At 47.4% G+C, this 22,507-nt stretch overlaps 3 protein-coding genes across 3 annotated transcripts; 2 read left to right on the top strand and 1 right to left on the bottom strand.

The window, feature by feature from the left end:
- The first annotated feature begins 903 nt into the window (after positions 1 to 903).
- Positions 904 to 4,251, top strand: LOC117841637 (protein ORANGE, chloroplastic). The gene is made up of 8 exons (XM_034722088.2): positions 904 to 1,402; positions 1,803 to 1,917; positions 2,550 to 2,666; positions 2,751 to 2,837; positions 2,943 to 3,019; positions 3,139 to 3,266; positions 3,623 to 3,759; positions 3,902 to 4,251. The coding sequence occupies exons 1-8, from the start codon at positions 1,173 to 1,175 to the stop codon at positions 3,977 to 3,979; spliced, it is 969 nt and encodes a 322-aa protein (XP_034577979.1). The 5' UTR covers positions 904 to 1,172; the 3' UTR covers positions 3,980 to 4,251.
- A 6,890-nt stretch (positions 4,252 to 11,141) lies between these two features.
- Positions 11,142 to 13,168, top strand: LOC117844649 (uncharacterized). The gene is made up of 6 exons (XM_034725386.2): positions 11,142 to 11,342; positions 11,423 to 11,506; positions 11,822 to 12,071; positions 12,233 to 12,329; positions 12,419 to 12,484; positions 12,861 to 13,168. Exons 1-6 carry the CDS (start codon positions 11,192 to 11,194, stop codon positions 13,062 to 13,064), a joined length of 852 nt encoding a protein of 283 aa, XP_034581277.1. The 5' UTR covers positions 11,142 to 11,191; the 3' UTR covers positions 13,065 to 13,168.
- Positions 13,169 to 14,857: 1,689 nt separating this feature from the next.
- Positions 14,858 to 20,326, bottom strand: LOC117845339 (SNF2 domain-containing protein CLASSY 1). The gene is made up of 4 exons (XM_034726352.2): positions 18,030 to 20,326; positions 17,710 to 17,850; positions 15,742 to 17,596; positions 14,858 to 15,240 (listed from the first exon to the last, which is right to left on the bottom strand). The coding sequence occupies exons 1-4, from the start codon at positions 20,253 to 20,255 to the stop codon at positions 15,203 to 15,205; spliced, it is 4,260 nt and encodes a 1,419-aa protein (XP_034582243.1). The 5' UTR covers positions 20,256 to 20,326; the 3' UTR covers positions 14,858 to 15,202.
- Between the last annotated feature and the right edge of the window lie 2,181 nt (positions 20,327 to 22,507).

Here is a 22,507-nt window from a genome sequence, read left to right as displayed (position 1 = left end):
AGAGATGAAGAAAAAGAATTCCAAAGAACTAGGTAGAATACAATGGAATATTCCATTTTTTCTATATAAACATCTTTTAATTGTTGTGGGACGGCTGTCAAGCATGACTGCATTCCATATCATCGAAATCATATTTTTTTTCAACTCCTACTCTACTTAATCTTTTACTTTCTCTCTCTATTTTTTTAAAATTCATTGAAAATATAGAAAAATAATAGTCATGACAAATCTGTTCGTATCTTTTCCTTGACATACTTACACTTTCGTGAATATTACTAGTTGATTCTAAAATGTTTTTTTACGAATAACACTGTACAAACGCAGACGCTTACAAACATGCACGCATACTCATCCCTATGAATGCATGCACGCAACCTTACCCCTATGACTACGAGCATCTCCGAAAGACTGAGCCAGCGAATCCTTGAGATTGACGAAGTCACTGTTGGCGTCTCGCTGTCGATGGATATGTCGCCTACCACTGAAAGAATATCGCCAATTAAATCCTGGAATAAATTTAGAAAAATGCAAGCACCCGTGTTGAATTTGAGAACTCAAATTATCAGTTTAGCTATGGTCAGTCCGATTCTAAAATATTATTTTACCAACATATCTAACTAATTTGGGCGGCACATTAATTATTAAAAAAGTTTTGGCGGTAAACGTGATAAGCTCTAAGTACCATTTTATATTTAAAACACGGAATGGAGTATATTAATCTTGAAGATAAGAGTGGTGATGCCCATCAGGTGCGGTGGTCAGTGGTCACCGGCTCACCGCCTAGCGGCTCAGTGCTCACTGCTCAGTGGCCGGTGGTCGGACTGGTTGGCCTTTGGAGGCGTGTCCTCCGGCAAGTGCCCCGCCATCAGAATCCCCTGATCCCGGATATTTTTCTTCTCCAATCCCACTCGCCATTTTTTCCCCAATAGCAGAAAATACGGCTAGAAAAAGAAAACACGAGCTCCACTCGGTGCCGCCACGCTCATCTTCCCCGCTCCACCGATCAGAACTCACAGAGCCACCGCCTCCACCCTCCGATTCGCCGTTGCCGACAAATCCAAGCTGCTATACCCATCTCACGCCCGATCCGTCGCCGTCGAGGTGTCGAATCCTCTATCCACAGGCAGAAAAAAACTAAAATCTACTTTCGAGCGAGGAGCGCGTCGCCGGCGATGCTCTGCTCCGGCCGCATGCTGGCCTGCAGCGGCCTCGGGCCCGGGCGGCTCCGGCCGCCGCGCGCCCACGCAGAGCGGCTGCGCCCGCTGCCGCCCGCACGCAGGTGGCGCGTGGCGGCCTCCGCAGCCGCGTCCGGTGGCTCCCCCGACCTGCCGTCGTCCTCGTCCTCGTCGCCGCCTACCCCACCGTTCGGTGTCGGGGAAGACCAGGCCGCTGGGTCGCCAGGGTAATCATTCTTTCTTGTCAGGAGTTGGTAGTTTTGCTGCTGCTCGTGAGCTGTGACTATGATTGAACTATGCTGTTTTTCGTGGGTGTGATTTGATTGCTGCTGCCGCGAGCACTGCTATGTTTTTTATGACTTACCGATTTAGACTCAGGCTTTTGAATCTCGATTAGTCATGGCTTTGTTGTTTAGCTGTTAGCTCGATCTTCTCGACGACCAAGTGTAATTGAATGCGTCGAAGCAAATTGTGTCTATTTGTTGGATCTAACTGCTGAAATAGCCCTTGAACTCTTGTAGTCTTGTATTGTATGTAGCAATGGCATCCTGGTGTGGTTTTCTGTTGGACGGAGCTATTTTTTGATGGCCGGAGCTAACGTTGAACCCTGCTTGGCCTGGCTTGCAGGTTTTGCATCATTGAGGGGCCTGAGACAGTCCAAGATTTTGCAAAGCTGGATTTGCAGGAGATTCAGGATAACATTAGAAGCCGCCGAAACAAGATTTTCTTGCATATGGAGGAGGTGTGTTAACTTTATCTTCTTTGTCATATACTTACTACTCCATCTAGTAGTAGCTTTGGAAGCTTGGCATCTACGGAATTGTTTGTCAAAAGAGGCAATACTGAATATCATGGTACCATCATAGGCTACGGCTACACGTTTAAGGTGGAAATGGTCACATTCAGAGCTAGGACATGCTAGTCGCGCTTTATTTGAAATTAGTCTCAAGCTTAGTGTAAGTTTGTAACTGGATGCTGTTTGTTATAGCTCATCTTTCTTCTAGGCACCTGTGTTATACTCTCTCCATCCTAAATTATTGGTCGTATTGTTTTTTCTAGATACATAGCTTTTGTTATGCACCTAGATAGATATAGGCCATGGCTAGATACACAGCAAAAACTATGTATCTAGAAAAGCCAAAACGATCTATAATTTGAAATGGAGGGAGTAGTGAACTATCAGAGAACTGGAGACATCCACTGATCTTTGCATGTGCATATCTTGTGAACCTACCTGCACTCTATCAGATTGAGTTCTACTAGTTACATCTTCTAGTGACTTCTGGTTGCAATGTTGCCAAAGGTTTATCTACTAGTATCATATGTTTATTTTTGGCATCTTATATCCTTGGTTTTCATTTGTCTTGTTCATAGATTCGCCGGTTGAGAATACAACAAAGAATAAAAAATGCAGAACTCGGAATTTCAGTTGACGAACCTGATCGGGAGCTTCCTGATTTTCCATCATTCATTCCATTCCTGCCTCCCCTGGTATGTATCCATGCCTTTTCTGCATTTGATGCTACTATGCATGGTTGTTTACTTAGGTACCAAAATTTTACTTCGTGTGAACAGAGTGCAGCAAATCTAAAGGTCTACTATGCTACGTGTTTCACCCTCATTGCCGGGATAATGGTGTTTGGTGGTTTTCTTGCACCAATCGTAAGTTCCAAATTCTCAATTTTAGAATCGCCAATGTTGCCTTTATTGTCTATATTGCCATACAAAATGCATAGATTCTTAACAACTTGGTTTGCTCTTGTGCAGCTGGAACTTAAACTCGGTCTAGGCGGAACATCTTATGAAGACTTCATCCGCAGCGTTCATCTGCCCATGCAGTTGAGGTACGACCACTATTCCATCACCCTTTAATCAATTATAAGGAACATCTAACTGGGGAAATTAAGACTGATATGCCACAACTCTAATTGTCTCTCTCTTCTTTTGTCTACCTGTACTGCAGTCAGGTAGATCCCATTGTGGCATCGTTCTCAGGTGGAGCAGTTGGAGTTATCTCCGCCCTAATGGTTGTTGAGATAAACAATGTGAAGCAGCAGGAGCATAAACGGTGCAAATATTGTTTAGGAACCGGTAAGTTTTCCTCACCAAAACTTTTTCGTGCCCATATAACTTTAACACAGTTTCTAGGGAAGATTGCAAATGCCACTAAGCTTTGGCAGCTCCACAGTCCAATAAGATTATCTATCGTTGCCTGAAGCTCACATGAGGTCTGAAATGGATTGTTTTTAGTTCATTGATGTGAAGTTTTAGTGCAGTTGAAAGATGTAGACACTTGGATGATAATATTAGGATGATTTTGAAGGGCCTGCATCAGAAACCTTTTGTGCATTATTTACCAAAAATATACTTTTCATAGCTATATAATGTCTGTAAGCTGAATTTACTGTTTGTTTAGATATTGAGAGTTCCATGTTCGTGGCTTGTAGGATACCTGGCCTGTGCCCGCTGTTCAAGCACAGGCGCCCTTGTGCTCACAGAGCCGGTTTCAACGTTCAGTGATGGCGATCAGCCTTTATCCGCTCCAAGGACAGAGAGATGCCCGAATTGCTCAGGTGCGGGAAAGGTAAGTTGGTCTCTTACACCCTGATCCAATTCTTTTTCTCAAACACGTAGTAGAGCCACATATCTTTGTACGAAGAAGAAGACGTTGATCCAATTCTCAGTGCTGATTCTGACCGCAAATCAATCTCTTGTGAAAATTTCAGGTGATGTGCCCGACATGCCTCTGCACTGGGATGGCAATGGCAAGCGAGCATGACCCCCGGATCGATCCCTTCATTTGAGGCACGCCTTAGTCCAGGAACTCTTGTACCGTGTGGAAGCTGCTTGTAGATAATAGCACCGACAATTGAATCACGTATAGGCCGGATCTGAATCGACTGTTGGCACGCGTAGCACCACGCCCATACTCGGTCCTTGTACGGTAGTCGGTACGAATAGGATGAACTGAAGAATGCAGAGAGGTGTCCAAAAGGAATAAATTGTGTTTGTATAGCACTAGAATTTGTATGGTTTATCAACGCTAATGATTCAATCTCACGAATGGATTCGGTTACGCATGTAGTAGTACGTGTTTACAGCCTCAATGTGATGGCCGATGCCATTGATGCGCTCTTGAGCTGGTGTTTCAGCGAAGCTCCGTTTGAACTCGTGCATGCTGCTTTGTAGCTAGTCCTTCGTTAAATTCCGAAAAGCTTGCCAGCTGAGTCACAAATCCTGCGAATTTGAGTCCCATATTCTGAAATTTTGTCTTCCGGTCTTCCCAGTTCAACCAAACACAGGTCAAGAGGTTCAGCCGGCTCCGGTCTTCCCATTCCAACAAAAAACACTGGCCAAGTGGTTCAGCTCCCCACGGCACACGCCAGGAGCCGGTCTACAGGGAGCGGGACCGCTCCCCACGGCGCCACCAGGGAGGCTATCATCAGGGTGGCCGCCGCAGGGACGCCTCCCCGCCAGCCGCTGTTGCCAGGCTCCCAGAGTCGATGATCTGAAGGCCCGGCGCACGGCTGAACTGCAATTCCTTTTCAGGGCATAGGCGGCCTCCATTCAAGATGTGGTGAATAACTTATTGAAGCATCACTCTGTGCAGCTGAATCATGATCTCGTCGTGCCGGCGGTGGAGGACTACATCCTCAAGGCGACGGCCCTGGCGGATCGGCTCGGCATCGATGAACTGTCCCCGCTGCCGGGGCGGGGGAATGAAGTCCTGTCCGCTTCAACAGAGGCGATCGAGCCTCTGGACGGCGGCCACGCCAAGGGCCGCGCAGCACCACCGGACATCCCGGTGACCGCCGCCTTCGGGCGGCTCAAGCACTCCCTCCAGGTGCCGCTGCCGGGAGCGACCAACATCGACCAGGTGGCGGTGGCACTCGACAGGACGCACGTCATGGCTGCGCTGGTCCCTGAGGAGCACACTCCTATCGGCTCCCTAGGGTTCCCGGCCTCGCCGCGCTCGCCAGGCGCCTGCCGGGCGCCGCCTCAAGTGATCCACCACGCAGGGAACCCTCCCAGCAGGGCGACACGACGACCAGGGCAACCCCGGCTGGTCGTGGAGGAGACAGCCATGGGGCTGGACGTCTTCTTCGCCACGCCCCCTCCGCCGCTGATCGACGAGCCGGAAGGACCGCGCCGGGCCCAACCTCGACGCCGCAGAACCTACGACATGTCCAAGGTCCTGCGCAGCGCCCACCTGACCAAGAAGCCGGCCATTCCGGCTATGAAGAAGGCCCAAATCAACCTGTGCCGGCAACTGGGCCTCACCGACGACGAGCGCAAGCCGATCGAGCAGGTGCTGATCGACTACATCACCATGTACAGCGGGCCGCTGCCCCGCAGGTCATCGACGCGCTCTCCACGTTCTTCGGCATCCACGACGAACTCACCACCCAGCTGGACGAGGTAATGATGCAGCTGGCGGGTGTCGGGATCGACGACATCAATGCAGGATTCGCCGATGATGATGTATGATTGCCCGATGCTGCTGCCCCTGTTCCACAGGCGACCCAGGGCCTGTTTGGTTATGGATGCTTATTTATAAGTTGCTTATTTGCTTAATTGTAGTTGCTTATTTATAAGTCTAGGTGTTTGGTTTGGGTTGCTTATCTGATTGCATATGACATATTTGCTCCTGCCATCCCATTTCCCACTACCCCCAACCATTACCAGCTCCTAGTACAGAGGCGGCGGCGGCGGGGCGCGAGCGGCGGCGGGCGGCGGGCGGGAGCGGCGGCGGGCGGCGGGCGCGAGCAGCGGGCGGGAGCGGCGGCGGGCGGGCGCGAGCGGCGGCGGGCGGGAGCGGTGGCGGCGGGCGTGAGCGGCGGCGGCGGGCGGAAGCGGCGCCAGAGTAGTTCCGGGAGAGAGGAGAGAGAAAGGGGAGAGAGGAGAGAGAATGAGGGTAAGAGGAGTAAAGTGCCCCATAAGCAACCATAAGCAACTCAAAACTTGCTTATTTGCTTATGCATAAGCAACTCTATAAGCAAGAGTGTTTGGGTTATAAGCAACTTATTTACTTATTTTTAAGTTGCTTATGGATAAGTAAAGGAAACCAAACAGGCCCCCAACAACTCGCCTATGTATCACAACCACTGCGTTCTTTTCTTCTGCTGCTTGCTTGAGACTTTGCTTGTTGCTGTTGTTGCTGAACTTCAATATGTGTGGCTCTTGAACTTCATGTCATCTTCGTCAACTGCTTCTGCATCCCGGCTGCTGGGGCGGCGGCCTCTACTTGCTGCGACGCAAATCTGTTAAATGACAACTCCAAACCTCGAGGTTATCTGCTGGAATGTGAGAGGGCTTAACAGCCCAGCCCGTTGCATAACTGTACATGAGATGATGACAGAGACCTTCTGTCACCTCGCCTGCTTCCAGGAAACAAAATTGGCTTCCATTGACGGCGCAATGGCCTCCTTTCTAGGAGGATACAAACACAACTGCTTCACCCATAAGCCTGCAGAGGGAACGAGAGGAGGCATCCTGTTGCTATGGAATGATAACCATGTCGAACTCCAGAACATTAGCATTCGTCGGTTCGCCATCACGGCCACAGCAGTTTTAAAGGAGTGCGGCACCACCTTCCTCGTCACGGGCGTGTACGGCCCGGCACGAGACAACCGCAAGCAAGGTTCCTGAGAGAGCTGAGGCGCACCAAACCGAGCGGCGACACCAAGTGGTTGGTCTTAGGCGACTTCAACCTGATTTACTGTGCACGAGACAAGAACAACCGAAACCTAAACCTGCATAGAATGCGACAATTTCGAGCGGCACTGTCCTTCTGTGAATTACGCGAAATCCACCTTCAAAACCGCAAGTTCACATGGAGCAATGAGAGGCGGTGCCTCACCCTGGTAAAGCTAGACAGAGTGTTCTGCAAGGAACATTGGGATCTTGCCTTCGAGCACCACGGCCTACAAGCTCTGGTCGCTTCCCTCTCCGACCATTGCCCTCTGCTACTGTCCAACCTGATGAGCCCTCGGCGGCCGCGGCCTTTCCGCTTCGAAAATTTCTTTTCTGGACAAAGATCCCAGGGTTCATGGACGAAGTTCGGTCGGTCTGGCAGCGGCCATCGCTACACACTCAACCCATCCGTAGGGATGAAAACAGTCGGGATACGAACCGACCGCTTTCGTTTTCTACGATTTCATTTTCGACCGTTCCCATTTTTAGCAAAATATAAAAGTTGTCATATTCAACTAATTTTAATGTCATTCTTCACCAGTTTTGTAGTAGTTTATTTTCATAAATGTGGAAAAATCCCGATCGTCCCGCTTTCATTTTCTACGTTATGATTTCGTTCCAACCATTTTCGACCGTTTTCATGCCTCCTCCACCACAAGCTGGGAGAAACGGCTAGGCATTTGAGGAAATGGAGCCAATCAATCCTTTCTGACGCCAAGATGAAACTGCACATGGTCCTAGAGGTGATCCACCGCCTTGACATTGCTCAAGAGGACATGAAGCTCTCCACTCTGGAGTTCCTCTTGTGGAAAGGGCTTAAAAGGAGGGTGATGGGGCTGGCTATTATCGAGAGGGCGAGGAAATGGCTGGCGTCAAGAATCACCAACCTACACGAGGGGGACGCGAACACGAGATTCTTCCACCCCAAGGTCAATGCGCGAAGAAGAAAAAACAGCATTCACTAGCTACAGAAAGAGGCCGGCTGTGCCACCTCCCATGATGACAAGGCTGCATTAGTAAATGATTACTTCTCCTCCATCATGGGCACTCCATCGCCACGGACGCGGGACTTCAACTGGGAAACCATAAACATTCAGCGCTACAACCTCGAACACCTGGCTGCCTTGTTCTCTGACGATGAGATCCTAAGGGCAATCTCCCTCACGCCTTCGGACAAGGCACCAAGTCCAGACGGATACACGGCAAACTTCTTCAAATCCTATTGGGAGATTATTCAAGGAGAACTTGTCACAGCTCTCAACACCATCCACGACCTGAGATGTCTCAATATGGACCTGCTCAACTCTGTGAACATAGTGTTAATCCCAAAGAAAGATGGGGCGGACAAGATCACTGACTATAGGCTGATCAGCCTAATTGTGACTAAATTATTTGCCAAGACTTGGCACTATGCTTGGCGCCGACAATGAATGAGACCATCTCCAAAAGCCAGAGCGCATTCATCAAAGGACGCAACATCCACGATAACTTCATCTACGTACGCAACATGGCAAAGCGCTATCACATAAACAAAACCCCAATGCTACTCATCAAGTTGGATATCTCGAAAGCTTTTGATTCCGTGCGGTGGGACTACTTGCTGTCCTTAATTCAACAAATGGGATTCCCGGCCCAATGGAGGAATTGGGTGGCTGCGACTTTCTCTACTGCTACATTGCAAGTCCTGCTCAATGGGGTGCCAGGGCCACCAATCACTCACGGTTGTGGGCTTCGGCAAGGCGACCTGCTCTCATCGCTCCTTTTCATCCTCGTCATTGATTTGCTACAACGGCTTCTCAGCCTGGCCACTGCCGCTAACTTTCTCAGTAGGGTGTCAAGGGACAGAACCAGACTGCGTGTCTCCATGTACGCGGACTACGCCATCATCTTCCTAAAACCGGCAAAGCATGAAGTGGAAGCGCTCAAATCCCTCCTGCATTTGTTCGGGGAAGTAACAGGCCTGAAGACAAACGTGCACAAAACATCGGTGGTGCCAATTTGCTATGAGCAGATCGACCTCGACGAAGTGTTTGCCGGCTTCCCTGCCGTCAGAGTGCACTTCCCGATCAAATACCTTGGGCTCCCGCTAGCTGTCCAGTGGTTACGGAAAGTTGACTTCCAGCCCTTCGCGGACAAAGCTGCAACAAAGTTGTCGGGCTAGTGGGAGTTGCAACGTGATGCAGGCAAGACGGGTAACGCTCATGAAATCAATTCTATCCTTAGAGCCCGTCTACCTACCTACGGCCTTGAGCACTACGAAAGAGGTCCTCGAATCAGTTGATAATTACATGAAAAAGTTCCTATGGACAGGTGATGCGAACATCTTTAGGGGAAATGTAAGGTTAATTGGCCGACTGTCGCTCGACCAACGGAATTGGGTGGTGCTGGCCTATTGGATCTTGAAAAGTTTGCAAGGGCTCTCAAATTGCGATTGCTTTGGCAGGAATGGACGGTGCAGAAAAGCCTTGGGTTGGCTTGGGCACGCCGTGCTACGAGACAGACAAGCTACTATTCGCAGCGTCCACGGAAATCCAAATCGGGAATGGAGCCGAAATCTCGTTCTAGCACTCGGGCTGGGTGGCAGGCCGTCGGCCCAAGGACATTGTGCCGGATGTCTTTGCTATCTCCAAGCAGAAAAACAGATGCCTACGGGATGCTCTCATAGGCAATCAATGGATTAGGGATATCAATACCAACTCGAACATCACTGTCACCCACATCCAACAGTTTGTAGAGCTCTGGGGCGTCACCCAAAATGTTCAGCTAGACCCTAACTCTGCGGACACCATTAGATGGAGATGGACCACTTTGGGAGAGTACTCCGCGTCCTCGACCTACTAGGCTCAGTTCGCTGGGTCGATCAAAACGAAGCTCAAACTCCTCATTTGGAAGCCGTGGATGCCGTAAAAATGTAAGTTCTTTGCGTGGCTGGTGACCAAGAATAGAGTATGGACCTCAGACAGATTGGCGGCTAGAGGATGGCCGAGGAATGTTGTATGCCCGCTCTGTCGTCACAAACCGGAAATGGCACACCACCTACTGGTCATATGCCGGTACACGGCGAGGTTGTGGAGTCTCATTAGTGCGTGGATCCCCTACCCGCAACTCAATGTGGCAAGCTGGCAAGCCACCCAATCGGTCCGCGACTGGTAGATGGGCCATCAGCAAGGTGTGTCCAGGAAGGCGCTCAGATCACTGCTCCTTTTAGTCAACTGGGAGGTCTAGAAGGAGAGAAACGCGTGAACTTTCGCTAGGAAAGAATTATCCCCAGAGGCATTGCTGCGCAAAATCAAAGAGGAAGCAAGAGCTTAGGGCTTGGTCGGTGCTCGGCACCTGACAACGCTAATTGACAACCCTTAATGTATTGTCGTTCTTTTGATTTCATTTTTTCGCCTCTCCTTTTCTTGTACAAGGCCAACTTTGGCTGACTTTTTGACTCTCCTGCTTTATTAATAAAAGGTAAAATAACATCTTAGTCCCTCAACTTTGCCTAAGGATTCTCAACTTTCAAATCGGCCAATCTAGTCCCTCAACTTTTTTTTAAGTCAAACTCGTCCTTTGTACTGTTGTGGTGCTACATGCTGCCATGAGAATAATGCAAATAGTCATTTTTGCCCTTAGCTTCTTCCCCTTCTTAATTTCCATAATTATGCTGCTACCATCAATCAATCATAGGATGCATCGATCCATGGTTTCATCTGCTGGCTTGTATTGTCTCTCGTAGGTGTTGAAGTATCCTTTTATTTTAACTCTCTGAGCGTCCGTGATACAATGCAATGCATGGCCCAATAAAATTCTACGTTCCAAATTAAACACGGTTGTGATGTACAACTTCCAAATACATGCATGCTACTACACTGATTTGCTTGCAGCAGCCAAATATTGGTTTTAAAGTAATTAACAGGAAATTGCTGAGAAAGATGGTGCGCATCCAACAAAAAGTTGAGGAAAGAAGAAGCCAAGGGTAAAACGGACTTTTTATGTTAGTCTCATGCAAATATGGAGCACCACATCAACACATTGGACAAGTTTGACTTAAAAATAAAAGTAAATGTTGAGGGGGCAAAATGGACTTTTCATGTTAGTCTTGGCAAATATGGAGCACCACATCAACACAAAGAAGGATAAGTTTAATTTAAAAATAAAAATAAATATTGAGGGACGAACTTAACCCTCGGATAAAGTTGAATGACAAAATGACTATTTTACGTTAATAGAAACGGCACAAACACTGTTCGCAAATAGTTCCTGCCTTCTCCAATTAGAACGCGATCCCCGACCCGACCAGGAAGCCGTTGGTGTGGGTTCCATCCCAGGCACCGATGGACGCGCTCATGGCGAACTACGCGTCCGACTCCGACTCTGACGGCGGCGAGCCGGCGGCCGCCCCCGCCGGGGCCCCGGAGGTTCCAGAAGCCTCGGCCTTGCTCCCTCCACCTCCCCTCGACCTCCTCCAGCCCCCCAACTTCGTAGGCATGGTTCCTCGCGCCCCCTTCTCTTCGAACCTTTGCTGCTGATTCGCTGACGGTATCTGGGGATCATACCTGTTGCAGATTACTCGGCGATGGCGCAGGGGAGTCGTGTCCGGAGTTTCCCACATGTGGAAGGCAACTACGCTGTACATGTCTATATCCCTGGTATGCGCTTTTGCTCTTTGGCCGCGCTACAAGTGCTGTCGTCCTTTGATGCGATGAATGTGCAATAAGATATATAAGATCAAATTTATAGGATGAATGAGGTAACATATTTTGTTACTGAGACGTCTAGGACAACATTACAATTACAACAGGGAGGTCTGCTATTAGTCACACAGTTTGGCTCAAAATTGTGCTCATCATATGGTACAACTGCCGCAACGTTTACTGAACGCACTTGTAGAGCTAGGATTGCAACCTTCATTTTTAAAATCTAGAAACTGCTCCTCGCTAATACATAAGCTTTGTCCTATGCAGTTGTCATACCTTCAGATGCAAAGAAACAGCTAGCCCTTGCTATGAAAAGAGCTGCATCTCTTGTTCCGGATCTTTATGCTGTTGATGCAGACTATGCACTTTCTGAATTGTGCAAGGATGAACAGAAGCTTGAGAAAGTGCTTTTGAGCAGGGAGTTTCATGTAAGCTTAGGAAGACCTGTTGCAGTTCAGGTGCATCAAATTGACTCCTTCGTTGCAATGCTTTGCCAAAAGTTCCAGTCGCAACAACGGTTTGTCATTTCTAAGAACTTTGCTGCTTAGTGACTAATAGCTTGTCCCTTCTGTGGATAATCTCCTGTGCAGAATTATGGTTGCACTCGCACAGTATTCTTTTTTGTGCTTATTTGTCTCATTGTCACTTATGGAGATGCTTTATACATTTGGAATGAAGGTACTGGATGGAGTTCAATAAGTGGGAGCACTTTGTCAATGACGATTGTACGCGGTCATTTCTTTCATTAGAAGTTACAAGAACTGGTTTGCCAGAGGTATTTACAGTATATATTAGTACCATCTTGTGTTTATATGCATAATGCTTCAATGTATCTTTGCTCACTACCCTCAATTTTCTTTGCAGATAAGTAAGCAGATACTTATGGTAGATGAAGTATATCGATTACATGGTCTTCCTGAGTTTTACAAGGTAATGGATGTAAGTTATGCGTTTTTTGAGTGTTTAGGATGAGTGATAAGATAATATGGAACATGCAGCTTTCCTTGATTTCACATAATTTCATACGAACAGATAAATCTAGCACCTTGCTTCAAAAGAAAGATTCAATTGCCAATTCATCCCTACGGTGGAATTGTCTGAAATTTACCTAAGGCTAATGGCAATGGAAAAATGAAGCTGGTGCTTTTTATATGTATACTAATAGTAGTTACTTTGAAATATCAGTAATGAAGAAGTAATCAGGAATCTCTCTGAGACTAAAATGACTAGAACTTTATATTAACACTTCTAATTTTGTCACCAAATTTAAACAAAATTATTTAATTATCATTTGATCATTTGGCAGAATCCACGGCCACATATTTCTTTGGTGTGGGCATTGGGTGATATCAGCAGCAAACTGAAGCAGACAATAAAGGACATTGAAAAATATCAGAGCAGTCAGAGCAGTATGAGCTCATTGCAAAAGTGTAATGTTCGATGCAAGTTCAGTCGTGTAGTCTGTAAAGTAGGTAAGAAGGTGTACGATATCTGTAATGTTGCAGACTGAAACACACATGAATTACAATTTATAAAGCTCTGAGCTACTGACCTCTGTTAGTTTGGGTCAATTCTTGTGATTGGAACAGTGAAATATAAAGTTATGTTTCAGCACATTGCCATTACTGTTAAGTTTTCTCATCCAACTTACACATTGATCACAATGATAGAGCTCTATTAGAATCTGGTAAAATGGTTTTAGCTATGGTACAAAAAAGACCAAACTGTGTAATTCTTCTACCTTTCTTAGCTTTCCCCAACTAGAATTCCTTCTATAGCACCCACTTCTGCTGAGTTCACCTAAGCAAATACAAATGGTTATAATATCTGATCATCCCAAGGTTGCAGCTTTGAGATTTGCATATGGTCTTGATCTGCCAAAAAAAATACATATCACATACTTCTGAAGGTCCTTGTTCACCTTCATCCACTTGAGGCCTTGCTTATTCTGGGCCATTGGCATTTGGGGTTTACACAAAGATGCCAACAGAGCCCTGGGGCTGGGGAAGCCCGACATGTTTTAGCCAATTACCTTTACCCACTCAAAACAGCTAATGATCACACTACTAAATGAACAAAGAAATCCAGAATAGGTTCACTGGCGCTGTTGAACAATTTTCTGCAAGAAATTCAGGTTTTGGTTGCCCTAGGGATGGTTCCATGCAGAAAGTCTTGCAGATTCTGCAGTATTCCAATTGACTGAGAAAGGTAGTATGCTTAGTTTGAGGTTTACATTATGATTAAGCGAAATAAGTTACACCAAGTCAAGTAAATGGTAAAAGAAGTATTTGTTCTTGTAAAAGAAATATTTGTTCTTGCACATTTTTAAGAAGTGTTTGTTCTTGTAAAATTTTTAGTTTGCTGACAGTCCATTGGGAGTCACTGCTTTCTCCTGTAGCTGCCAGCTTGTTGATTCAGAGAAAAGATGCGTTCGTTCTAGAGCGGGAGCTCAAAAAAATGGTCATCCTATCAAGTCGGCCAAATAGCCAACCTCTCTGGAGACTGCAGTTGCCACAATTAGATGAGCAAATGGGTTTTGGTTAAAAGCAGTCACCTTCACCCAATTATTTGCAAAGGCTCCGTCACTCTTAACTCAGGAGGTGCTGAAGGGAGCCCATGGGTCATCCCCCAACCCTGTCATTCAAAACACATCAGGTAGATATGCACTAGACAACTTAGCTCTCTGAATCTGCTTCCTTGACTGTTCCTAACGATGGCCATGCATGTGGTTGTGGCAGCCTGTGACTTAATCAATGCTACAAATGCTCAATAGTTGATGTCCACGAAAGAGCAATTCAGGCAAATTAATTTGGCAAATGGAACAGGCAAAGGAGACAGGCTAATTCTTATTGTCGGATATTAAACAGCAGTTACCTGCCCCATCGCAATTAACTGAAGATATTTGGCCACCCCAGTCTGGCTGAGGTCTATGGCACTTTGTATACTCTAATTCATAGCTAAATGAAAGGCATTACTCATGCCAATATCTCAACAAAAGGGTAACCATTGAGTGCAGCCTTACTTATGAAGACCTTGATCTGGTTCAACTTAGCTCTAATCTTGCCCGTACATTGTAGGCTCTACATTTCGAAAGCTTTTTCACATGATCAATCTTCACGCTATCTCTTGCCCACATGCCATATATTCTACCCCATATGTTAGTTTCGAATTTTGTGCTCAATTGATATAAGAATTTTCAAGTAAGTGGCATGTGATTGTAAAGTTTCGTTACATACCAAATCATAAAAATCAAACTAACACATATTAGCATCATCCAGACATGTAAAAGAAATGCAAGAAGTATTAAAACTACAGAGGGTACTGCTTGTTAAGTAGACATTGAAAATGACCAGCTAGCATAGCTGTGTTCTATGCATATCAGATTCATCAATGCACCAAATGGAAAATTAGAACAAAGGAAATTGCAAACAATCCAGTACAAGAGCGATTCAATCAACATAATCCATTTCGCAGGTTTAGCCACAGATCTAATGGTGCTGTGTCATGATAAACTTCTAGGTCATCCCTTTTGACTCAGCCTGGAACACTGGTAGAAATCCATCAAATTTCCCTGGTAGCAACAGCATCTCAATAGTCCGTCATCTGCTTTAGTGTCTTCATCATTTTCTTCCATCCTGTTTCATATTATTAGGCATGTGCACATGTAGTGTTCTTCTCCGTCTCTCCTGCATCCACATAAAAGAAGACAATATCATCATAACTGGTACTTTTGAAACAATTAAAATTAAGGTTTCCAAAGTACTCCAATAAATATGGAATGATGTAGAGAAGATTACTAGTCATCTATATCACCAATATGCCTCTGTACTGCACGTAATTATCAATAAAAGAACACTAAAGGATGAACGGGGAACACATAAACAGCATAGAACATTATCTTTTTTTTTCGTGAATACGCAGGAGAGCTGCATATTTTTGTATTAAGAAGAAATTTTTTTTTATACACCGCGGGCCTTTTCGGGCGCACGCACACGGGTTTAGGCATGTTTTAGCTTACATTACACCACCACAACGACAACACAAATGGCACAGAAAGGCCGAAATCAGAAATGCTGATCTAAAAGCATAGAACATTATCAAAATGTAAGGCAAATAACAAGACGTGCACAAAAATCAGAATCTATTGCACAAACAATAAGATTGCAAATCCCAGAAGCTTCACTTACCAGGTGAACCATCAGTTTGATTATCAATGTAAATCTTTACAAACAATTTTTTGAGGTCTTCACGTGCAGTCATTTCTTCCAAAATCCTATCATTGAGTGTTAGTTCTGGTGGCAAGTCTCCATGCTCCACTTCTTTTGAAAAGAGCAATTTAGACATGTGCTCCTTCTTAGCTTGCCTGTCATATTTGCTCTTCTCTGCTGTGCCTTCTGCAATTAGATTGTACGTGTACACAATCTTCTCCTGACCGATTCTGTAAGCTCGGCCGATGGCTTGCCTTCCAACTGAAGGGTTCCACACAACATCAAGTAGAACCACACGTGATGCTCCAATAAGCGTAATGCCTTCACAGCATGCCTTGGTTGATGCAAGCATTACCTTGGCCTTGCTTTTCATGTTATTAAAAGTTTCCATCATGGTTTGGCGATTTTTAACCAGGACATTTCCACTCATTAGCAGGATCTCTTTGCCTTCAGCCCAATTGAACCTTGCTTTCAGCTGCTCCATGATCAAGGACAATGGATCAAGATATTGGCTGAATACTAGTACCCGCTCATTTAATGCTTCACAAAGATTGACAATTTCCAAAACAAACCTCGTCTTAACCCCTTCCGATGGAGAGGATCGTAAACTCTCTAGCTTAGGCTTGTCAACCATAGACTCCTCTTTCTCAGACAATTTTGCTCTGGCAATGAGGGATGGATGTATTGATGCAAGTGAGATCTTGTATTCCGCATCAAGACCCATTGCTATAGTCTTCTCCATACTTGTGATGACTTCTTTCTGATAAGGAAGAGGATTCAGAATCACAACGGATTCTCTCAGTCCTGGGAGAGACTTCTGAAGAAATTTGCCACTATGGATGTGCACTACAGGGTCCAATTTTTTCCTTACTTGATCTATGTTTGCCTTTGTGATGTCATTCAATCTCAACGAAGTCCAGAAATCTTTGCCCTCGTCCTTCTCCAGAATAATTGCATCCTTTGGCCTGACAAGACATAGGGTGTTATAAAGCTCCTCAAAGTTGTTTTGGAATGGAGTCCCTGATAGAATTATTCGCTTTTCTGTGCGGACCTCGCTAAGAACCTTCCAGATCAGACTTTTCTTGTTCCTTGGTGTGTGCCCTTCATCAAGGACAAGCAGGTTGGGTTTCTCAAGGAGGAGATTTGTCACCTTATCCCCATCCATGCCTTCATCATTCACTAGCTTCCTGAAAAGCGAGTAGCTCACACCAATTATGCTGGTACCATTCATCCAGGACCCTAACTTCACCAAACGCCTATAATTTTGATCCATTTTATCTGTCAATAACCTCCGATGAAAAGTTCCATTCTTTGCAGCCTGTTCACGGATGGTCTTGTCTTCACTCCAGTTGATCTCAGTGGAATTCAGTACATGAAAAGGGAGCTTCACCTTCCATTTCCTGAACTCCTTCTCCCATGTTGCTAACATCCCCCTTGGAGCAATGATCACTGGACTACAGTGCGGGAAAAGCTCAAGGTAGGATTGAACAAATGTGATTGCTAACCGGGTCTTTCCCGTCCCAGGGGCATGAGAAATAACACAGCCACCTCCAACATCAGTGTTTGCGGTGTGCTTTAGCTGTTCAATTGTAGTACCTCCTGCAAGCTTGGTCCACATGAACTCAAATGCATCCTGCTGGTGTGGGAACATGTCTTCCTTGACTCCAGGAATGAGATCCCAGACTGAACCAGCTCTGCGACCACCAAAATTGCATGGCACTCCATGTCCATTTGATACCAGCACATCATTTTCTTCAAAAATATTGAGCATTTCCTTAAACATCGAGTCCAACTCAGGTTCAATTGCCAATTCCCTTTCCGCAGAAATCTTCCCCTGTTGGACAAGGAAAATAAATTTGATCTTAATAAGGGAGTTGGTGCAACCTAGCAAGCATAATCAGGTCTTTGTGAAACATGTTGTACACTTGTATTGAATATTTTGCTTACCATAGCAGGCAGTACATGTCTGATCTCAAGATCGACAACATGACAATGCTTGCACCGAACTCCTATTTGTTCATCGATAATGAATTCATGCTTCCCGTTTTTGCATGAAGCTTCTTCCGCTGGAGGAACTGCTTGCCCATCCTGAGCACAGTAATGTAAGCATTAGCTTTTTATTTGGATCAAATTGCATAAAGCATTTTTCTGAGAGGAATTTAAACACAAGACAACTACTCCAAACTAAATACAATATTCATAAAGTTAGAAACACATTTATTAGAAACAAAAATATAAACAGAATGACATAACAGAACGTTCAGTACCTCTTCATGAGAACCAATATTCATGGATTCGAAAGCAATGCCACATTCCCTCCACAAATCTTCCTGATACTTATCATTTTCTGTTTTTTCGTATGGTTCATCTTCATCTCCGAATGAGAACACCAAAGGCAAACTATTTCCATTTTCTGCATGATCAGGAACATCTATATGATTCTCCCATCCGGCAAACAAGGTATTGAGTAGCTCATCATAAGCGTCTTTTGCTGCTCGACCGCGCTTCTTCATCCTCATCGTATGTGCCTTTCTTTTGAAGGAAATACCATCCTGTGCATTGGCCATGTCCGTTGGATTCCCGCCATTTGGACCATTGTATTTAGCACGGCCAGGATTTGAACCACTCTTGCCAACCTGCAGATTGGACGCCCCCTTCTTCAGCCTCCAAAAAGCCCCCCCGGCATCTCTTGCATATGCTCTGTACTCCTTAGACTCATCACTACTGGTACTCAGTCCCTTGCGCCATCTCTTGTTTCTTGCTCTCCTGCGCTTTCTTTTGCCAAAAATCCTGCTGTCCTCGTCACTTGATGACATTAGCCCTCCCTGCAGCGCTGGTGGCACTATATCCTCTTCAGATTCTGATGTCGAATCTGGAATATCAATATTGTAAGGTTTACTGAAAGTTCCACGTTTGAGCAGTTTCTTGTCCTTGCATTTTCGCTGTGATCGTGTCCGCCCTTGGATACCCTTGGCAACATATCCAACTGAATCAGGGTTCTCAAGCAAACATATCCCCTCAAAAATCCTCCTCTTGAAGACTCGGGGGCCGTCGCCTCCTGACCTGACACTGCCACCTGCCATGGCGTTGCTGGACGTTAATGGTTGCACCTCCCCTGTTTCACCCAATTCATGCCCATCATCTTCGGATTCACCATCTTCTTCTTCGTCTTCGCCATCGTAGATGCTATGGCTGTCTTCTTGATTGTCACCTTCCTCCTCCAACATTTCCTTTTCCCCCACCTCCTCCTCATTATCAGCAACAGCAGCAGAATCTTTGCTTTCCTCGTATCCGTCCTCACTATCGCCATGGCCATTCTGTCTGCTCCTTCGCTCCACAGACTCTTCATTCTCACTCGCTTGGGATATTTCATTGCCAGACCTACTGTCCTCATCCACCTCCACATCTTCCCCTGTTTTCTGCTCCTGCTCCTGCACCTCCTCACTATCACCATGGCCATTCTGTCTGCTCCTTGCCTCCACAGCCTCTTCTTGCTCACTCTCTTGGGATACTTCATTGCCAGACCCACTGTCCTCCTCCTCCATAACCTCCATATCTCCCGCCGTTTTCTGCTCGTGCTCCTGCACCTGCACCTGCACCTCCTCACTATGGCCATGGCCATTCTGCTTGCTCCTTCCCTTCGCAGCCTCTTCCTGCTCACTCTCTTGGGCCACTTCAGTATCAGACCCACTTTCCTCCTGCTCATCCACCTCCATCACCTCCACTTCTTCCCCCTTTTTCTGCTCCTGCTCCTGAACCTCCTCTGCATCTTCGTCCTCCTCTGTTTCCTCGGACGGCACTCGAGCAGAATATGTAGCATACTGCACTCTCGCCTGCTGACGCGACCTTGAACGGATCCTCGAACCGACCGTGGTCCCGACCCAGCCCGCCGGTAAAGCATTATTGCTCCTCTCGCCACTTCTCGTACTCCCTCCACGCCTCGCCTTCCCGGGGGCACACCTTGATTCGCCACTTCTCGTACTCCCTCCACGCCTCGCCTTCCCGGGGGCACACCTTGATTCGCCACTTCTCGTACTCCCTCCACGCCTCGCCTTCCCGGGGGCACACCTGGATTCGCCACTTCTCGTACTCCCTCCATGCCTCGCATTCCCGGGGGCACCGCTGGATTCCTCGCTGGGCACGAAGCTCTTCTTGGACGAAACCGACCGGCCACCCGCGCCTCCCCTGCCTGATTCTCTGCTCTTCACACTGTTCCTCTCCCTTGAAGCGCTCGAACTCCCCATCGCGCGACGCCCAGTTCCTGAAGCGCTGGAACTCCGGTCCAACGCGCGATTGTCGCCACGCGCATCAGGCTTGAGTCTACTGGGCTCCCTCTTCCGTTTCCTCTTCGCGTAGGAGGTTCCTGGGGGAGCAGCCGCCGCCGCCAAGGCTGGCGGCGGTTTTGCTGACGCTGAACGAGCCCAATCGCCGCCGGAATCGTCGAAAGGCTCGTCCTTGATGAGCCTCAGGCCACTGCCGCCCCCCTCGACCATCCGGAGCGGCAGGACGCCACGGAATCCGGCATCAACTCCGTCTTCTTCGTCGGAGATGTTGATAATCTCGGGCTGAGGCCGGGCGGGCGCGCGGGCCGCGGCGACCGGCGGCGGCGAGGACGGCGCCGCGCGCGGGTTCTGTGCCCGCGGCCGCGACAGCGCGCGGGGGTTTTCTTTCCGCGGCGGGATCGGCACCACCGCGAGCCCCAGCGCCCCCGGACCCACCGGGTTGAGGCCCACATCGTTGACGGGCTGCAGGGCCTCGCCGCCGCCCGCGATCGCGGCGCCCTTCCCAAGCACGCGCCCGGCTTGGCCGCCGCCGCCTTCGTCGTCGTCGTCGCTGTCGATGAAGACGACCACGCGCGGCATGGTGCGTGGAGCCCCCGTGCCCCGCGGCCGGCGGCGAAAGGACGTCGCCGGCGGTGGGGAGACGAAGCGGCTCGGCGGCGGGAGGGGAGAAAGAGGGTTTTTGCTCTGGTCGTCTGTGCGCGCGAGTGGAATAGGAAACGGGAGCTGGGAAGGGAAAGATTTCTCGTGCGCGCTGGCCCCCACCTGTCATCGGCGTTACAGCGTGTGGTGGCTGGACGAGAGCATCACGAGGAAACGTCCCTTGCTGGAGGCTGGAGCGTCCAGCGTCCTGGTGGTGTTCCCCACAAGCACGCGCGTGGACTGCGGGCTCCTGTTTGCTCATTCGAGTAGTGGGCTTCAGTTGTCAGTGAGTGAGGGTTAAGGCAATCTAAGTGAGGGTAGCATGCGAGGACCTATGTTGTGGCTTTATTTTGGGTTTCTAGTTCCGGTGAAGGCCAGAGCATTTCCTCCTGGACTCCTGGACCCCTGGCATATGTTCATAGACCCGCAGGCTAAGGGTCTGTTTGATCTAAATGCTAATGGGTAAAATTTAGTCTGTTTGTATCCAAGTGTTATTGGATGAAAGTGCTAAAATTTAGTACTTTTATGTATTAGCCCATCCAAATGGGAGGACTAATGGGAGAGCTAAAAGCCCATCTAAAAAAGTGCAAAAGTCATTAGCCGGTGGGGAGGAGCTAATGGGTGCTAATACTTGTGAAAAGACAAAAAGGGGAGAGAGAAAGGGAAAATGTGAGGAGATAAAGGGCAAAAGTGATATTTCATGGACTTTAGCTCTATCAATTAGCCATGTCTCTAAACGGGAGTACTAATGGGTGGAAGTGCTAAACTTTAGCAATAGCACATCTAAAAAAGACTCTAACAAGTTTTTGGGTGAACTATTTCATTGGAAAGCATTGTATCCAGGTTCAAATGTAATCTACATATGTCGTATATACATCTATGGGCATACCGGAAGGTTTGGACAGTTCTATATACAGGGCTGGATACCGAGACGTGTTAGACATGGAGACTATGGTGCAGGACAGCGTGGTCTACGTGGCAAGATAAGCACTAGTCAAGGATTAGGAAACCACTCGTAGCAATTAGAGTAGTACTCATCTAGTATTCTTGTAAAACAACCGACATGTAGCCCTGCCCCTGGCAATATAAGACAAGGCAGGGACCCCCTCCAAAGAAATTCAATCCAACCAACACATAGGACGTAGGGTATTACGCAATCTAGCGGCCCGAACCTGTCTAAATCGTGTGTTTGAGTTCACCTTCGAGTTCCTGATCTCGGCAAGCCCCACACACCAAACACTACCTCGGGCAACCCCTTGGTATGTTGCCAGGTCTAAACACTAACACCTGGCACGCCAGGTAAGGGTTCTCGCTGAGAATCCAATGGTGAGCTCGATGGCCTAAGTCATCATCAAGCCAACTGTTGCATTTGAAGAGGGCGCGATGTTCATCTTTGGCTCCTAGGTTTGTGTCACAGATTGCGCTGGAAATTTTCACCGTCACATTGCGCCGGCCCCGGAGAAGAAGCAACATGCTATGAAGCTCCAGTATCAAGCTCTGGAGGATCTCATCGAGAAAGTCAGCAAATTTTCAATTTCTGAACTAGTTAGAGGCTGGGGGGACAAGTTTGAGTACAACTCGACTTCTCCCACCAGTTAGACTGGTTCTCATGAGCCGGCGCTTAAGCCATCGTGCGAATCAGACTACGACCCAAGTCGATTCCCGTTCGGACTCCGAAACACGGGTGCTATTTACCAAGCTACCCTATCTAGATCATAATCCAACACGGATATGATCGAGGACCCCGACTACTTCTCAGATCCGGGTGAGGAGACCCCTTTATTAGGTCCACAGTAGGACCTAGTAATCACATCGACTCCACA

This window comes from Setaria viridis, chromosome 1 (assembly GCF_005286985.2).
Source record: "Setaria viridis chromosome 1, Setaria_viridis_v4.0, whole genome shotgun sequence".
NCBI classification, from domain to species: domain Eukaryota; kingdom Viridiplantae; phylum Streptophyta; class Magnoliopsida; order Poales; family Poaceae; genus Setaria; species Setaria viridis.
This window is presented reverse-complemented; position numbering and strand designations above follow the sequence as displayed.

Bases quoted from the DNA above. Each gene is read 5' to 3' on its own strand.
- LOC117844649 (XM_034725386.2), top strand. From the start codon at position 11,192: ATGGACGCGCTCATGGCGAACTACGCGTCCGACTCCGACTCTGACGGC. The intron at 11,343-11,422 runs GCATGGTTCCTC...TACCTGTTGCAG, and splicing joins CCAGCCCCCCAACTTCGTAG to ATTACTCGGCGATGGCGCAG. The intron at 12,485-12,860 runs GTAATGGATGTA...ATCATTTGGCAG, and splicing joins GTCTTCCTGAGTTTTACAAG to AATCCACGGCCACATATTTC.
- LOC117841637 (XM_034722088.2), top strand. From the start codon at position 1,173: ATGCTCTGCTCCGGCCGCATGCTGGCCTGCAGCGGCCTCGGGCCCGGG. The intron at 3,020-3,138 runs GTACGACCACTA...CCTGTACTGCAG, and splicing joins CATCTGCCCATGCAGTTGAG to TCAGGTAGATCCCATTGTGG. The intron at 3,267-3,622 runs GTAAGTTTTCCT...CGTGGCTTGTAG, and splicing joins CAAATATTGTTTAGGAACCG to GATACCTGGCCTGTGCCCGC.
- LOC117845339 (XM_034726352.2), bottom strand. From the start codon at position 20,255: ATGGTCGAGGGGGGCGGCAGTGGCCTGAGGCTCATCAAGGACGAGCCT. The intron at 17,597-17,709 runs GTAAGCAAAATA...CTTGTCCAACAG, and splicing joins GACATGTACTGCCTGCTATG to GGGAAGATTTCTGCGGAAAG. The intron at 15,241-15,741 runs GTAAGTGAAGCT...ATGTGGATGCAG, and splicing joins TCAAACTGATGGTTCACCTG to GAGAGACGGAGAAGAACACT.